This window comes from Mobula birostris, chromosome 1 (genome assembly GCF_030028105.1).
Source record: "Mobula birostris isolate sMobBir1 chromosome 1, sMobBir1.hap1, whole genome shotgun sequence".
NCBI lineage: Eukaryota > Metazoa > Chordata > Chondrichthyes > Myliobatiformes > Myliobatidae > Mobula > Mobula birostris.
In genome coordinates this window covers 219,618,274-219,637,405 of record NC_092370.1, presented here as the reverse complement: position 1 = coordinate 219,637,405, position 19,132 = coordinate 219,618,274, and the positions used below count along the sequence as shown (strand labels likewise).

Here is a 19,132-nt window from a genome sequence, read left to right as displayed (position 1 = left end):
TATCTGACCTGGAAGAGCTGCTTACGTCCTTGGTCACAGGATAGTGAGGGGTGAGAAAGAGAGGTGGAGAAGGTGTAACTGCCACTGTTGCATTTCCTGTACTTGTGTGAAGAAGTGCTGTGGTGGTGGGGTTGGCGGTGGATGAGCAGACCAGGGAGTGGCCGGTGGTGAGATCCAGTTGCAGCAGATGGAAATGACCAAAGGATGGTGTGCTGGGTATGAAGGTTAGTAGGGTGAAGGGCAAGAACAAGAGGAACCCTACCTCAGTTCTGTTTTGGAAGTGAGGGGGGGAAGATGGCAGTGAGAGCAGAGCTCAGGAAGCCTACGTAATGTAAGAGTGGCTCTATCCAGAGCAACAGATACAAAATTCTGGAGGAACCCTGCAGGTCGGACAGTATCTATGAAAAGGAATAAACAACCTGGTGAAGGGTCTCAGTCCAAAATCTCGACTGCTTATTCCTTTCCATAGATGGTGCCTGACCCTGCTGATTTCCGACAGCGTTTAGTGTCTGTTGCTGTCATGAAGGATGGGTGGAACAGAGGCTGGAAGATAATTGGTGGAATTAGGTAGGAAGGGCAGGACCACTCAGCTCCAGACTAAGTCACAGTCTTGTTTGAAACAAGGATGGAAGAGCTGACTTCCATAAGTGAGATGAGAATAATTACACTTGATTGCAAGGCAACATGCATCAAACTACAGAATCAAATTGGAGTCCTTGCTCAAGGTCATCAAGGTTGGAGTCATACCTCAGACAATCGAAAGTGGTTGTGAGGTCTGTCATTACATCCTTTTGATATCAATGTGGGAATTCCTTGCAATGGTGTTCAAGGCAAACAAAGTTTAGCTACTCATCAATGATCTTCCTATCAACAGGTCAGGAGTGGGGATATTTGTTGACAGTTGACATTTTCAATTCTATTTATAGCTCAGCTCATGAAGCAGCCCATGTCTGCTAACATTCAAGCATGAATGTTAAATGGCATTTGTGCTACAGGAGTGCCAGGCATTGCTGATCAATAAAGAGAATTCTTATTACCATTGTTATCACCCCAACCATCAATACTGACCAATCGTAAATGCTACGCCTACAAGAACGGGCCAGAGACTGGGTATCTTGCATTAAGTGGCTCACCTGACATGCAAGCTTTTTCATTTTCTATGAGGCCCAAGTCAGGTGCATGAGGGAAACCTTCCATTTAGATGATTGCAGGTCCAACAACTCCAGAAGCTTGGTACTGACCAGGGCAGAGTGGCCTGCATGATTGATAGCCCATCCACCGCTGGGGAGGAGTGGCTGCAGTAATTCCATCTACATAGTGTACTTGCCCAAATTAGTGCAATGTCACCTCCAACCCTTTGCCCTCTACCACCTAGGATGCTCTCTGCAATACCACTAGTTGGAGGAGCCTGCAGATTCCCTTCCAACGTGCACGCCATTTTATTTTGTAAATGTACAATCCCTACCTAATAAATAGTATGGGAGCACTTTCACCAGAGTGATTCTGAGGCAGTTTGTGATGAACGATATGTGATAGCCAGATTATATAATACTAATAAAGTACTGTATATACAGCATAGTCTGCTCTTGGGTGGCATGGGATCTGTAGTCACATCAGTGGCTGTCATGTCCCTTGCACTCATTCGATACTGCGAACTGTCAGCAAAGGTTGCCTGCTAAGTTCTGATTCTAGTCGCTTGTAAAATTAGAAGTGCAGATTGATGGTCTGCCTCGTTGTTTTAATAGAACTGGGTAAATTAACATCTGCTTGCACTTATTTCACAGCTATCACAAAGTTGACCTGCAAGAATGTAATGCCACTTCTCATTCCAACAGATGTCATTTAAGCCTTCTGTAATGCACTTTGAAAGATTATATAGGAAGCTTCAGGCAAAAAACTAAATAATTGTATTATTTTAATGTGATATGATCTATTTGTCCTTGATCGGTATTTTCTTATACATTTATCCTGTTGTACAAAAATTTAAAAATAGCTTACATATAGCAGAGAAATTCTGGACCTTTTGGTGGGCCAATAATTCTAGTGGAACTATGTATGTGCAGATTTTCCAAAGACCACTTTTCAATTTGGGTCTAAGTTTTTGTCACAGATCTACAACTTAAAGAAAATCTCTAAATTATTGCCATCAAGACTTGAAAGATTACAGTAATCTAGAAATGTGAATGTACATAAATGAAGAGCATTGTCATTTCATACTGAAAGAATGACATTTGTGGAATATCTACTCGAGCAGTAGTTGTCTGCTCCAACTGTCATCACCTGTACTCTCACTTTTAGGCTGACCAGCAGTTTACAGCTTGAGGGATCCTTTTTTCTTTAACTTAAATGTTTTCTTGTGGGGTTTCCATTGAGAAGATAATTTAAGCAGTATGTCAATATTTAGGGGAACTGACCACTTCTAGGGAAGGTGGGATGACCTACAACTTGTTTTCAGCTTCCAGTCTAATCTCACATGGTCCTATGTTTAAAATGACAAGTAATTGCTAACCAAATGACAATCATAATAAGACTCTACGATTGACTAAGTTATGTAATAAATACAATCTAAAATATGACTTTTTTTAATGTCTTAAGAATGTAGGAGATACTCATTAACACTTTAATATGATTATGAAGACACATAGTCCTCTTTTATTGTCATTTAGTAATGCATGCATTAAGAAATGATACATTATTTCCTCCGGTGTAATATCACAAAACACAGGATAAACCAAGACTGAAAAAACTGACAAAACCACATAATTATAACATATAGTTGCAAACAGTGTAACAGTACCATAACTTGATGAAGAAGTCCATGAGCACAGTAAAGTTCAAAGTTTCTCAAATGTCCCACATCTCACACAGATGGGAGAAGGAAGAAAAACTCTCCCTGCCATGCCGACCACAATCCGAAAACTTCAAGCTCTGATCAGCTGTCCGACACCAAGTACTGAGCACCATCTCTGTGAACGATTCGACCTCCTTCTTGGTTGCCAAAAACTGGCGAGGCCAGGGATTTTGAGGCCTACCCTCAAAAAATTCTGGACCACACAGTAACGACAGCAGTGAAGGGGCGTTTCAGAAATTTCTCCAGATGTTCCTCTGTGCTTTCATGTCCATTCTCCATCAAATCAGAATTATCCATGGCCCTTATTTAACAGATTCGATATCATTTTTCACCAGAGGGTTGCGCATACGCAGGCGCGCGGCCATCTTCTCCTCTCGCTTATGTGGGTGTTTCAACATTTTGACGGTGAGAATGTTATCAATTCTGGTTGTTAAAACAAACAGCACAGTAGAGGCTCTTCAGCCCTTGATCTTGTACTGACCTTTTAACCTGCTCCAAGGTCAATCTAATCTTTCCTTCCCACCTATTTTTCTTTCATTCATGTGTCTAAAAAGTTTCTTAAATGTCTCCAATGTATCTGCCTCCTCCACCACCCCTAGCAGGGTGTTCCATGTGTTCTATGGTTTTTTTAAAAAAAAATCAACCCCTGACATCCCTCTGTATTTACTTCCAATCATCTTAAAAGTATGCGATCTCATAATTGTCATTGCCACCCTTGGGTAAATGAGCTGGCTGTCCACTGTATGCCTCTTATTTTGTGCACCTCTATCAAGTCACCTCTCCTGTTTTGATCCAAAAGAAAAACCCTAGCTCACTCAACCTTTCCTCATAAGATATACTCTGTAATTCAGTCAGCATCCTGGTTAATCTCCTCTGAATCCTACCTATAATAAAGTAACTGGAACTGAATACAACACCCCCATGTGGTCTAACCAGAGTTTTATAGAGCTTAACATTACCTCTGGCCCTAGAACTAAATCCCTGATGTATGAAGGCCTTTTATTTCTTGCAATTAGATCCTTGTTTTGTCCTTTGATATATAAGTTTTTTGATTACAACAATTAGTGGACTTGAAAGAATATTCTTTTTGGTGTCTCCATCACGATTCTAGACTGATTCAACACAGTTATATGTTGGATTAATCACTGTGTCTATTATTGGATAAAATTAATCTTCTGGCACCATGACAGTTATTTGTTCCTTTAATTATTATGCATCAGTATCTAATGAGAAGTGCCATTATTGGGAGTTTCAGTTGCTGTTAGTCTGCACGAAGAAATGAACAGTAAAGTTATTTGAAAAATAGAGAAGTGTTAAAAGTCTATGGAGCACACACTCAGCACAGAATAGGACCTGTGGATCACGATGTCTATGCTGACGATGATGGCATTTAAGCTGCACGCCTGCCTACGTTTGATTTATATCCCTCAATTCCCTGCCTCTTCAGTATCCGGGAAACTTGTGATACTTACAAGTCACATTGATGTGCCTGCTTTCAGGATGCGACAGGCTTATTACTGGTTCAAGAATGTAGTCCCGTATAAAAGAAAATTTGTTCCTGAGTGTTACATTACCATATGGTTAAAGTGGTCAGGATTGGTATTGGTAAATTGGTTTACTATTGTCACATGTACAGAGTTATAGTGAAATATTTGTTTTGCCTACCATCCATTCAGATAAATTAATTACAACAGTGTGTTTTGGTATTTTACAACAGTGAAATAACACAATAACAGAGTGCAGAAAGAAGTGTTAGCAGTGTTACATACCTCATGGATATCTTGTGACTGTCTTATGACCGTGATGTAATGGTTTTTTTTTGTAGGAGATCACCTGATGTAATTTTCCCGCCGATGTGAGGTCACATGATTACCTGTTCTCAACAGGTATATAAAAGGGAGACCCCAGTGATGCAGTTTAGTTTTCCAGCTAGAATGTTAGCCAGGGACTCCACTCTGTTGCGTGTTTTTTTTTTAATGACTCAGTTTCATTTTTAAAATGGAGTTTTATGTTCTACTGTAGGATACAATAGTGCTGGACTGGCAGTTTACTCATTTCTGCCAGATTTGTTGATTTACCTTTTCAGTAGTATTGGAGAGTGAAGACTTTATTGAAGTACAGGACCTGAAGGATTAAGAGAAGTTGGTATCGTTCGGCAGTTTAATAAAGGATCGACCTTCTTCATTGAAGAAGTAGCGACTTGCATTGAAGATAACTCCTGCCAAAAGAGCAAGGTAGTTAATGCAGGATTTGCTCACCAGAAGAAAGGTCAGTTGCTTTTAAGCCGTTTATTTCCTTCGTTGTGAATCCTTGGGATAGAACCAGCAGGAAAGTCGCATCTATGAAGAAATCCTTCTCCAGCGAAGTCTCTCCTAATTGACTGTATAAATCTCTTGGACTTTTGAATTTACCATTTTAAGAACTGTGTTTGAAAACTTTAAAAACTGTTTTGGCATTTATCGCTTTAAGAACTAGTACTGAGTGGCGGTTTGTGGAATGGCCGCATAGCGGTTAATTTCCGGTTAAGGTTTTTGTTTTTTTTTTATATTGTTTATCAGTGTTTAATAAATGTTTGGTTGCTTTTATATAACCTGACTCAATTGATATTCATTGTTACCGGTTACGTAACAGCAGTTACAGAGAGTGTGGTGCAAAGTCACATCAAGATATCTTGCAACACACATAAAAGTTACTGGTGAACGCAGCAGGCCAGGCAGCATCTCTAGGAAGAGGTGCAGTTGACGTTTCAGGCCGAGACCCTTCGTCGGGACATCTTGTGAAGTCAAGGCTTCATCTTGTACTAGAGAACCATTCAGTAGTCTTTTCACCGAGGGATAGAAGCTGTCTTTGAAACCGTGCTATGTGCTTTGAGGCTTTTGTATCTTCTACCTAATTTTGTGGTGGGGGGGGGTGCAGCTGGGAGGCGAGAGAGGATGTCTGGATTGGGTGCGTCTTTGATTATGTTGGATGTTTTATTGAGGCAGTGAGAAGTATAGACAGAGTCCATGGAGGAGAGGCTGGTTTTCATGATGTGCCGGGCTGCATACACAATTCTCTTTTGTTTCTTGCATTCGGTGCAGAACAGTTGCCTTACCAAACCATGATGCATCTGAATAGGCTACTTTCTATGGTGTATTGATTAAAAATCGGTGAGGGTCAAAGGGGACATGCTTTTTTTTTCATTAATCTCCTGTGAGCTTTCTTGGCCTTGGCATCACCATGATTGGACCACGACAGCCTACTGATGGTACTCATTCCAAAGAACTTGAAACTCCCAACCCACTTGACTTCAGCACTGCACTGTCCCCTCCTTTCCTATCGTTCTTTATAGACTAGCTCTTTTGTACTTGCAGCACTGAGAATCTTTCAGCACGTAAGGTAGTAGTCATTCTCTCAGTATTATCTGGGAGCCTTCACAATAGTTCTTTATTTCCCTGGCAATCTGAAATGTGGCTGAGGTTTACCAGTTTCACTTTAATTATTAAACCTGAACTTGATGCACTAAGGATGCATTATAGCTCTCTTAATATTAAATAATTGTATCCTTTATCTGGAACTAATGAAATACACTCTTGGGCAAATACCATTGTGGACGATGTGTCATCAGTATGGGGGTTTTGTGTAAAATGGAACCAGATTAACGTTACAAAGTATTTGTGGATGCTATTTAGAGAGAGTATATCAATGGTATTTTCAAGTGCCTTTTCTTATTCAGAAAGTTGGTTACTAGCTAGGCTTACTATTGAGCTTTCGAAGGTTTAGAAGCACGAGCATGATAAAGTTTTGCAGTTTAAAAATTGTTTTTCAAAGGTTGACTGCATTTTAAGTTTTTTCACCAAATCAGAGCACAGATGTGCCTTAGTTTTGAAAGGAGTTGAAAAGACAAATGTTTTTCTTGGTGTTTACCATCTCATAACTGTTCGCTGGTTGTATTTGATGTCTGCATTGCTTGTGGCTGTTGGCAGTAAAATGCAGCGTGATTATTTTATCTCTCGCTCCAGAATCAAGAGCATTTCAATGGATTTCTGTTCTGTTGGTGCTGAATAATCTACTGTCTTCAGATCATAGTTCCCCCATTGTTGGGATTGCCATAAACTGCAGCTGCAGTGGCACAAGCTGCTCAGCACTGTAGTACATTACAGACTGATGGGACTAATTGACAATTTTCAGTAATCTCTGTGTACGTGGTAACAGTTTTTCTCTATGGGATTCAAACACACCTATCGATCTTTTAGATGAGATTCCATGAATGTTCAAGGCCTTGCAGCCTTTGTACAAATTTATGTCTTTTTTTGGGGAGGGAATGAATTTCATTTTTAATTAACATAAAATTTAAATTTTTGCACAACCTCAATTTGAGAGATGTTTGAATTAAGCAAGTTCAAATTTATAATACTCTGCACACTAATACCATCATTTATCAAGTCTCTACTTAAAGTTGATTGTATCCAACCATGGTGAATTTCAGTTTCTGCCAACTTTGTATTGCTTTGTGTAATTTAGAAACATAGAAAGCCTACAGCACAATACAGGCCCTTTGGCCCACAAAGCTGTGCTGAACATGTCCTTGCCTTAGAAATTACCTAGGGTTACCCACACCCATAATTTCTTAATAAATTTTTGGTTACTTGTTCCTTAAAGTACATTATTTTGTTAAACAACATGGTATTGCGTATTAAAAGCCAGAACCTCAATTGAATTATCCAGGCAAGATTTAGAGAAAAGTCATTAGTGCTTTGGGGGCATTTATGCCTGTCAGTAGTTAGCCCACATCTGAATGGTGGAGCTGTTTATTTTGCTGAAGACATTATATTGTCCTAACAGAAATAGAGGATTTGTAGAAAAAGGTAAGCAGGTTGCTGGCATAACGGTGACAGAAAAGTTGTTTGCTTTCAAGTGTTGTAAACAATCATTTCGTCTACATATAATCACTTTATGAAGTGGAAAACTTGCTGATTTGAAAGTTGACATTAATATATTTTTAAAATGCTCATGGGTGAGAATATCCATCATTAAAGACCATCACCATTCGGGATGGGGTCCTCTTTCTTGTTACTAGCATTAAAGAACCATACTTACAGATTGAGAAGCAGCTTCTTCCCCTCCTATTTTCGGATTTCTGAACACTTCATAAACACTGCCTCATTGTTCCTTTTTTGTGCACTTGTCTATTTTTTTTTACAATTTATAGGTTTTTATCTTTGCTCTGTACTGCTGCTCAGAACAAATTTCATGTCATGTCATTATAAGTGATAATAGTTCTGATTCTGAAAATTGCCAATGCCATATTCAGACATCCCACCTCTCCGGGAAGTTTTGGGAGTCTCCCGCATATTAATAGTGGCTCCCTTATGCCCGCAAATTATATACAATATCCAGAAAATCAATTTTTTTTGAGAGAGAGAGCGTGCGCGCCATGGGAGAGTGTTCTAAAAAAAGAAAATATAAAATGTACGTCACCCCAGACTACCCTAAAGTGTACCCCTGCCTAATAGGGGTCAAAAATAATGACAGTGTTGCTCGCTGCACTGTTTGCAACAGTGACACTTCTATTGCCCAAATGACTGTAAAAGACATGTTGAGGTGAGTTTAACAGGTGTCATTTGTTCATTAGCATAGCTAACTTTATTTAAACTAGCTGGCTAGCTGCTAAGGAGCTACTCTATTGCAGACATCCCACCTCTCCCGGAAGTTCCGGGAATCTCCTGCAAATTGATGGTGCTACCTCCCTGAAATGAGTTTTTGCAGGGTGGGATGTCTGCATATTTCAGCATGTGCAAATGAGAAGATGCATAATTGTAAGAAAAGTAAGGATGGCTCCAGAAAGTTCATCTTGAACTTTCAATCTCAAGACTTTCGAATGTGACTTGCTATCAAATTTCACTCGACAACATCCCTGGAAGGTACTTTACTGTGTTTTGTGATTTTCAGTGATGTATACGCAATATATTTTATCTGCAAGTTGCTACTGATTAAAGTTTTGCAACTTTTAACTTTCTTCAAATTATGGATTATCTCGATTGAAATTTGCCAATCACCATTTTCAGTCAGAATTGTAATTACTAAAGTGAAATTTGTTTTGCACCAGCAATACAGTACAAAGACAAAAAAATCTATAACTTATGAAAACAAATATAAATAGTACAAAGAAAGAGATAAAGTAGTCAGAATCAGGTTTATTATCACTGATGTATATGAAATATGTTGTTTTGTGGGAGCAGTACAGTGCAACACAATAGTTATAATGAATAAATAAATAGTGTGAAAGACGAATAGTAAGGTAGTGTTCATGGATCATTCAGAAATCTGATGGTGGAGGCGATGAAGCTGTTCCTAAGATATTGAGTGTGGGTCTTTAGTCTCCTGTACCTCCTCTCTGATAGTAGTAATGAGAAGGGGGCATGGGGTGTGAGGTTCCTTAATAATGGATGCTGCCTTTTAAAGGTATCACATTTTGAAAATACCTTCAGCAGTAAGGAAGTGCTGGAGCTGGCTAAGTCCACAACCCTCACCAGTTCTTTTGATCCTGTGCATTGATCCCTCCATACCAGGTGCTGATGCAACCAAGTGGAATGTTCTCCACTGTACTGTGTAGAAATTTGGTGAGGGTATTTGTGGTGACTACTAAATTTCAAACTCCTAATGAAGTAGTGCTGCTAGCATGCCTCCTTCATGATTGTATCGATATGTTGGACCTGGGATACATCCTCTGGGATATCGATCACTCTGCACCCCCCCCCCTTCCACTGCTGACCCCTCAATGAGGACTGGTGTGCATTTTGTTGTTCACAATCAGTTCTTTGGTGTTGCTGATATTGTATGCAAGGTTATTGTACGAAACCACACAATCATTGTTTGCAAAGTGGCATGGGTTTAGAATTATACTGGATGGCTTAAGTGGAAATAGTTTTTTTTGCAAAGGGATTTATTGATTATTCTTAACAGTAACATGTCTTCAAGTGGAGTCTTGCCACTGCATTGATGTCTGATTTCAAAATCTTGTGCTACAATAAATGTTCAGACATACCACATTTGTTAATTAGTGAAAGACGCATATTATCAACAGGGTTGTAGAATGATTTAATATTTTTTTTCAACCTGACTGAAGGTCCCATCAATTAACAGCAGTGAGACTAGTTTAATTACACAACCCTAAAATTGTATAAACAAAATTGTTTTAATTTATGACTGAATTATTGTTTTTGTTTTTCAGTATCCCTATGCAATTGGACTACTCCTTGCTTCCAGCTGGTGCATCCTTGTATGTCTCAGTCGACTGTACATGGGGATGCATTCTGTTCTGGTGAGTGAAAAATGAGATGGTTAGCTGTACTGCTTTTACTTGGATTTCTTACTGTCTTCAGAAGCTTGAGGTATAATAAATCAGTTACTAAGCATAAGCACACATTTGCCAGTGCAATGGTTCGATTAGCTCGTCTCAGAATCATGACCATAATTCACTGTCATATGAGCTCCATTTTCCATTTAGTCTGTCTACACCAGCAAAGAAAATATTCTTCTGACATACCAGTTGTATTAAATAAAACAAAAATTGTTAATAGCCATTTAGTTTTAAACTAATTATTCAATATTTTCAAACATTCATGACTATCAAAAATGACTTCCTGCCACTTTGGCTAGAACATAATGGTATGGAAGTTTGCCAAGAGCTGATAGGCATAACTTGGCTTGTGTTAGCTAGTTAGTATCACCTTTGGTTTTCCAGCAGATTTTTTAATGTTTAAATAACTCTTTAATGCAGTTGAAGTGGAAATTGACTGTCTTTAATCATGCATATTAAATACGTTAAAATTTCAAGATGTTCCACTGAGGTCTGTTCACTCAGTGGGTTGTGAGAGTGTGGAATGAGCTGCCAGCACAAGTGGTGCACACAAGCTTGATATCAACGTTTAAGAGAAGTTTGGATAGGTACATAGATGGTAAGGATATGAAGGGCTATGGTCCTACTGTAGGTTAATGGGAGTAGACAGATTGAATGGTTTGGCATGGATGAGTTTGGCTGAAGAGCCTGTTTCTGTGCTGTACTTTTCTATGACTCTGACTCTAAGATGTGTGCAATAATTGTCAGTGCTGTAACTTGCACTGCACTGCCCTACCCCCAAATGTTGTCTCTTGGAGAAATCACACCTCTGACTGAACTTGTCCTTAGTTGTTTAAATTCTAGCCTAAGGCACTGAGGTAAATTATAATTTTGAGCTTTTGTTGCTGCTGTTCCTGAACTAATAAAATTTGGGATTGACCGGGTTTGCATTGAGACGGCCTCTCTGTAGTGAAGCACTCTGCCACATGTCAAAAGTAATCATTTGGCCTTTGCAGAATTCCCTTTGCAGCACTGTGGGCTAGCATCCACAATCACTTTGCAGCACCGCCACTGTCTGTAAGGAGCTTGTACATTCTCCCTGCAACTGCATGTGTTTCCTCCGGGTGCTCCAGTTCTCTCCCACGTTCTGAAGACGTACGGTTAGGGTTAGTGAGCACTGAGCATGCTATGTTGGTGCTAGAAGTACAACCACACTTGTGGGCTGCCCCCACGATCCTCGAACTGTGGTCATTGATGCAAAACGACAGATTTCGCTGTGCATTTCAATGAACGTGTGACAAATAAAGCTAATCTTTAATCTCTCAAATGTAAGGTTTTCTCTGGGAAACTAGCTATGTCTTTGCAATGTAGTTGTGTTCATTCTGGTGCTATTACATTAGAATGGAATCCTACTTAAGGCCAGTGCACAAAAATCTACTTCAGCTAAAATTTTTATAACTGGAACTAAAGCTGACTAAAGAGTTTTAAGATAATTGCTTTTACTTGCCCAGGCAGGTAATGAATGGCACACAAGAGGTTGCAGATGTTGTAATTTAGTGCAAAAAAAACATAAACTATTGAAGGAACTCAATTTGTCAAACAACATCTGTGGAAGGAAAGGAATTGTCAACGTTTTGAGTTGAGACCCTGCATCAAATCCTTCCGAAGAAGCTGCTTGACCCACTGAGTTTCTTAAGCAGTTTGTTTTACCTTAATCCATGGAAATGTTTCTTATTTGATTATTTCATTCACGTAAAAGCTCAAGTTTGCGACAGGGGAACTTGTTTCCATTCCTTATCTGAACATCTCAGAGAATATTGAGATATAGGTGTCCCCCGCTTTACAAAAGTTCGCTTTACGCCACTTTGCTTTTACGAAAGACCTAGATTAGTACCTGTTTTCACTAACCAAATGAAATCCGAAGAGGATTTTTGCTTTTACAAAAAATGACGCCCACTTTAAACTAGTGTTTACCCCGAGAAATACTACTATGACTGTGAAGCCTTGCACGGGCAGGTGTGCGCGCATGTGTGTACGTGCCGATTTTTTTCTATAGATCGGTTTTGGCTAAATCTTCCCTACCCTGATAAGTGAAACTACACTGTACATACACAGCCTATATAAAGTAGAAATAATGCATTTATCATATCATTCCTGCTTTTACTATATATTAGTGTCATTTCAGGTTTTATGTGCTATTTTGTGTGATTTGGTAGGTTTTTTTTGGGTCTGGGAACACTCAATTTTTCCCATATAAATTAATAGTAATTGCTTCTTTGCTTTACGCCATTTCGGCTTATGAAAGGTTTCATAGGAATGCTCTACTTTCGGATAGCGGGGGAAACCTGTACAGCAATACAAGTAGCAGTTTTGCGCATCCAATAACTGCTTTGTTGGTGGAAGAAAGTTACATTTTTTTAAAGAACTGAGAGAATTTGTGCAAATAAAGTGGTGAGCTGGCCCTAATCGAGAATAAAATCAGCAGTTTATGCTGTTGTTTACAAAGGATGAATCTGACCAAGGATTAGACTCAACATAATAAGGACTTCAGCAGCAAATCAGCTGAGACAAAAGTAAAAGTAGGCAGTATAATGAGAGGAAGAGTAGCTTTGTAATGCAGAATCAGAGTATATGGGCAGATGCTCATCTTAATGTTGAATATCACAGCAAGTTTCCAAACAGTCTGACACATGAAACCTCCAGGAGAAGCACAGACTGAATTTCAATCTCTGGGATGAATCAAAGACAGAGGATAGCTACTGCTGGCAGAAGCACCCCTTCTGATTTCAATGAACAATATAAATTTAAATATCTCTAGTTAAATACTATGTTTTAATAACATTGTCTGTGCTATTCAATGACTTAAGGTTTACCAAAGCTTCATTGGGGTGTGGGATGAGCAAAACTGTGTAACTACTATCATAGATACACCACAGACTTCTCATTTGTTGCAATTATGATTAGATTTTCCCCACCATGGTTGACAGATTATACCTTTTGCATTATAATTAAGTTCTGATCAGATTCTTGAATTAAATCTCTATTGCTTTTAGTATGTTCTTAATGCGTTTTTACAGATTTTCTACTTAAAGCAAGCATGTGCTTCATAGTACCCAGGCACATGAAAGTGGAAAAACTAATCCAACCAACTCATACAAAACTCAGCAGGTCAGGCAGCATCTATGGAAAGAGTAAACAGTGAACATTTCAGGCCATGATTCCTCTTCAAGACATCAGAACATCGACTGTTTACTCTTTTCCATAAATGCTACTTGATCTGCTGAGTTCTTCCAGCATTTTGTGAGTTGCTTTAGATTTCCAGCATCTGCAGACTTTCTTGTCTTTGTCCCAACATACTCCATATGATAAAAGATCAGGAGTTCTCCTTTTTCCATTTTGCCCCTCTGCCCCTTTCCATTTACCCCTTTTCTCATATCATTAAATGTGGTTTGCTGAATTATATTTAGTGTTTCTTTTATTATTTGAATTGTAACCACAAATTAATGCATAATCTTTTGGGGGGTTAGAAAGGTCTTTGAAAATCTAATAGCATTGACATTTTTCTATCTAATTGTGTCTCAGTAATTTGTAGCTATTTCAACTGAAGTATTTTCAGTACCTCGTATGGAATCAGTTTTTACTTCCAAAAAAACAACACAATTTGAAATGCAATGTTTCAGTCCTCTGGACAAAATTGGCATTTTACTTGTTGAATGAGTATTGTTAAAAGTCAGTGAAATAATCCCTTGTGAATGATTTCAGTAGGGGCTAAAAGCTATCAAATTTCGATAACCAACCCTGGAACTGTTGCATTGTGTAGATGAATTGTTTACAAAATAGATATTGCATGCACTCTCCTAGAAGTTTGCAAAGATTCATCTAAAACTTTGACAAGCTTCTGTAGGTGTGTGGTGGAGAGCATATTGACTGATTGCATTTTGGCCTGGTAAGGAAACGCCAGTGCCCTTGAATGGAAAAGCCTACACAAAGTAAAGGATACAGCCCGTTCCACGGGTGAACCCCTCCCCACCATTGAGCACATCTACATGGAGCGCTGTAGCAGGAAAGCAGCATCCATCACAAGGACTCCCACCTCCCAGGCCATGATCCCTTCTCACTGCTGCCATCAGGAAGGTGGAACAGGAACCTCAGGACCCATGCCACCAGGTTGAGGAATAGTTACTGCCCCTCAAACATTAGGCACTTGAACCAGAGGGGATAACTTCACTCTCCCCATTACTGAACTGTTCCACAACCTATTTTCAAGAGTCCTCTTTTCAAGGACTGTTCATCTCACGTTCTCAATAATTATTGCATATTATTATTTTCTTTTTGTATTTGCAGCTTGTTGTCTTTTGCTCATTGTTTGCCCATCCAGTTGGGTCAGCCTTTCATTGGGCCAGGTGGATTCAGAGCTGTCTTGCCTGCAGAAGGCAGAGGGTGGTGGTGGAGGGAGTACATTCAGATTGGAGGATTGTGACTAGTGGTGTCCCACAAGGATCTGTTCTGAGACCTCTACTTTTTGTGATTTTTATTAACGACCTGGATGTGGAGGTAGAAGGGTGGGTTGGCAAGTTTGCAGATGACACAAAGGTTGGTGGTGGTGTAGATAGTATAGAGGATTGTCGAAGATTGCAGAGAGACGTTGATAGGATGTAGAAGTGGGCTGAGAAGTGACAGATGGAGTTCAACCCGGAGAAGTGTGAGGTGGTACACTTTGGAAGGACAAACTCCAAGGCAGAGTACAAAGTAAATGGCAGGATACTTGGTAGTGTGGAGGAGCAGAGGGATCTGGGGGTACATGTCCACAGATCCCTGAAAGTTGCCTCACAGGTAGTTAGGGTAGTTAAGAAAGCTTGTGGGGTGTTAGCTTTCATAAGTCGAGGGATAGAGATAGGGTAATGATGCAACTCTATAAACCTTTGGTTAGGCCACACTTGGAGTACTGTGTCCAGTTCTGGTCGCCTCACTATAGGAAGGATGTGGAAGCATTGGAAAGAGTACAGAGGAGATTTACCAGCATGTTGCCTGGTTTAGAGAGTATGGATTATGATCAGAGATTAAGGGAGCTCGGGCTTTACTCTTTGGAGAGAAGGAGGATGAGAGGAGACATGATAGAGGTGTACAAGATATTAAGAGGAATAGATAGAGTGGATAGCCAGCGCCTCTTCCCCAGGGCACCACTGCTCAATACAAGAGGACATGGCTTTAAGGTAAGGGGTGGGAAGTTCAAGGGGGATATTAGAGGAAGGTTTTTTACTCAGAGAGTGGTTGGTGCGTTGAATGCACTGCCTGAGTCAGTGGTGGAGGCAGATACACTAGTGAAGTTTAAGAGACTACTAGACAGGTATATGGAGGAATTTAAGATGGGGGGGTTATATGGGAGGCAGGGTTTGAGGGTCAGCACAATATTGTGGGCCGAAGAGCCTGTAATGTGCTGTACTATTCTATGTTCTATGATTCTATTATGTTTCTTGTATGTACTATGAATGTATTTAAGGGTTGTATATGGTGGCATAATTTACTTTGAAACCACAGAGTGAGTACTGCACAACAGAGCAGACTTCCAGATACAGAGGCAGTTTGAAGGACTCTCTTCTTCTGATGCTCCACTTTAACCTGCCTGTTCAGATTTATATTTTGAGCTGTTGTATGTATGAGATTAGCAGTACCTTTGAGTCCGATGATATATTTTTATTCTGGTGTTCAGGTATGATGTAATTCAGTGCCACTCCCATGATTTCTGGCATCTGATGGATCTTTCATCATTTTTTCCTCTGTTTGCAATAATGTATTGGAAAACCAAAGCAATATTTTCACAGCAGGATAAATGAAGAAGAAAAAAAGGACAAATGAAAGGGGTGAAATGTTGTTCATCCGAGTACACTCATAAGTCCCCGGGGCCTGACTGAATATTCCCCAGGCTGCTCCATGAGGCGAGGGAAGAGATTGCTGAGCCTCTGGCTAGGATCTTTAAGTCCTCGTTGTCCATGGGAATGGTACCGGAGGACTGGAGGGAGGTGAATGTTGTCCCCTTGTTCAAAAAACGTAGTAGGGATAGTCCGGGTAATTATAGACCAGTGAGCCTTACTTCTGTGGTGGGAAAGCTGTTGGAAAAGATTCTTAGAGATAGGATCTGTGGGCATTTAGAGAATCATGGCCTGATCAGGGACAGTCAGCATGGCTTTGTGAAGGGCAGATCGTGTCTAACAAGCCTGATAGAGTTCTTTGAGGAGGTGACCAGGCATATAGATGAGGGTAGTGCAGTGGATGTGATCTACATGGATTTTAGCAAGGCATTTGACAAGGTTCCACATGGTAGGCTTATTCAGAAAGTCAGAAGGCATGGGATCCAGGGAAGTTTGGCCAGGTGGATTCTGAATTGGCTTGCCTGCAGAAAGCAGAGGGTCGTGGTGGGGGGAGTACATTCTAGTGTACTAGTGGTGTCCCACAAGGAACTGTTCTGGAACCTCTACTTTTCGTGATTTTTATTAACGACCTGGATGTGTGGGTAGAAGGATGGGTTGGCAAGTTTGCAGACTACACAAAGGTTGGTGGTGTTGTAGATAGTGTAGAGGATTGTCAAAGATTGCAGAGAGACATTGATAGGATGCAGAAGTGGGCTGAGAAGTGGCAGATGGAGTTCAACCCAGAGAAGTGTGAGGTGGTACACTTTGGAAGGACAAACTCCAAGGCAGAGTACAAAGTAAATGGCAGGGTACTTGGTAGTGTGGAGGAGCAGAGGGATCTGGGGGTACATGTCCACAGATCCCTGAAAGTTGCCTCACAGGTGGATAGGGTAGTTAAGAAAGCTTGTGGGGTGTTAGCTTTCATAAGCTGAGGGATAGAGATGTACTGATGCAGTTCTATAAAACTCTGGTTAGGCCACACTTGGAGTACTGTGTCCAGTTCTGGTTGCCTCACTATAGGAAGGATGTGAAAACATTGGAAAGGGTACAGAGGAGATTTACCAGGATGCTGCCTGGTTTAGAGAGTATGGATTATGATCAGAGATTAAGGGAGCTAGGGCTTTACTCTTTGGAGAGAAGGAGGATGAGAGGAGACATGATAGAGGTGTACAAAATATTAAGAGGAATAGATAGAGTGGATAGCCAGCGCCTCTTCCCCAGGGCACCACTGCTCAATACAAGAGGACATGGCTTTAAGGAAAGGGGTGGGAAGTTCAAGGGGGATATTGGAGGAAGGTTTTTTTTACTCAGTGGTTGGTGCGTGGAATGCACTGCCTGAGTCAGTTAGATATACTAGTCAAATTTAAGAGATTACTAGACAGGTATATGGAGGAATTTAAGGTGGGGGTTTATATGAGAGGCAGGGTTTAAGGGTCGACACAGCATTGTGGGCTGAAGGGCCTGTACTGTGCTGTACTATTCAATGTTCTAAATCTCAGGAGTTTTCTAATTTGGTACTGCCCAAACAAAACTTTTAGCAAGCCGGACCATATTTGAATGTTGTTCCTGCTTCTAATCATACAGGAGATGTGAAGAAGACATTGAATTTTTGTGGAAGAGCATGTAATAACATGCTTTGTTTTCGTGCCTTATGAACTTTGGAGTTGGTAATCATGTTCCAGGTCACTTTGGCCTTGACCCAAGAATAAGCAAGTCAATCAGCTAAGAGAGATCGAGAACTGCCTTTCGCCTGTTGTGAGATGTGTGGATTTAAAGCAGGAGTGGTATTGGACTTGGCTGTAGCATCAGTGCTCGGTCAAATTATCTGTCTGTGTACCATATCAAGTTTTATGCCTATCATTAGGTCAGACTGAACCACACCAATTTGGTATCAGCAGTGACATATCTGGTCGCCTCTGAGTTGGAATAGATTGGGATTAAGTTACACTCTAGAAACTTGCATAGAAAAATCTAGGTTAGCATTCATAGAGAATACAGCGGAAGGGCTGCATTATTGACCCAATCTTCTGATGAATCATTACGAAGAGTCCCTGCAGTTCTCTCCAGTAGAAGTTTTTAAAAAATCTCATGGCATTGTACAGACTGAAGACTGAGCTTTCGGTTTTCTGGCCAATACTGATACTTGGTTTCTTTAAAAATAAAGTTTTTCTTTCATCATACACTTGCTCTGGGCAGTAGCATGGGTAAATTGCTGGTCTCATTTACAACATTACAACATTGATTATCCTTCTAATGTACTTCATTGACCATAAGGTGCTTTGGAACTAAAAGATGCATGCAAATTTTGCAACATATTTGTCAAATAATTCAGTGTTGCATCTGAGAATAAAATTAACCTCATTATTTTGTTCCACTGCACAGTTCCTGCACTGCAGCATGAAGTGGACATTTTTTTTTCACATTGAGATTAAAGCAATTTGTTCAGCTGTCATCAGGCCTTCACTCTTCTCTTCTTGTCACTCAAGATGAGCACTCTCCATGTTCATCTTGTCCTTGCTCAGACAAAGGTTCATTTTATTGTCAAAGTGTATAATACAGCTCTGATATTTGTCTTCTCCAGATAGCCATTAAATGCAGAAAGACCATGGGTGTTGCTGAAAGAAAAAACATCAACCCCCCCCCCCAAAAAAATGCATGAAAAATAAAAGAAGCAGAACTTACAGACCCTTAAATCCCCCGCCTGCAGCGAAAAAAAAACCTGCCACGATAACAATCCATGACCTCCTCACTCACAGGAGGGAACAGTGACAGCAGCATCAACTCCCCAGCACTCCCTCTTATTCACAAAATAATCAACAGATCACCCACCTGCCAATCGTCCACAAGAAAGAAAACACCAAAAAACTGAAGGAAACCTATTAAAAAAAGTACGGTCAAATAATCACATAAGCCTCAGAATGGGAAACATCTTTTCACTGCATACGAGGAGAGCAGCTGCATGAGCTCAGTCCTTCCGTAAAAAGTGACTGCCGATCCAGGGTAGAACGCCGTCTGCCCGGACAGAATGGGCTGATCAGGTCTGAAAGCCAA

General features: G+C 40.3%; 1 protein-coding gene across 1 annotated transcript in view; it reads left to right on the top strand.

Moving 5' to 3' along the window:
• Window positions 1-19,132, top strand: part of wdr89 (WD repeat domain 89) — a 195,736-nt gene that overhangs the window by 133,678 nt on the left and 42,926 nt on the right. Inside the window, exon 11 of the mRNA XM_072271596.1 lies at window positions 10,065-10,154. Coding sequence (XP_072127697.1) covers window positions 10,065-10,154 — 90 coding nt within the window. The remainder of the gene's footprint in view (window positions 1-10,064; window positions 10,155-19,132) is intronic.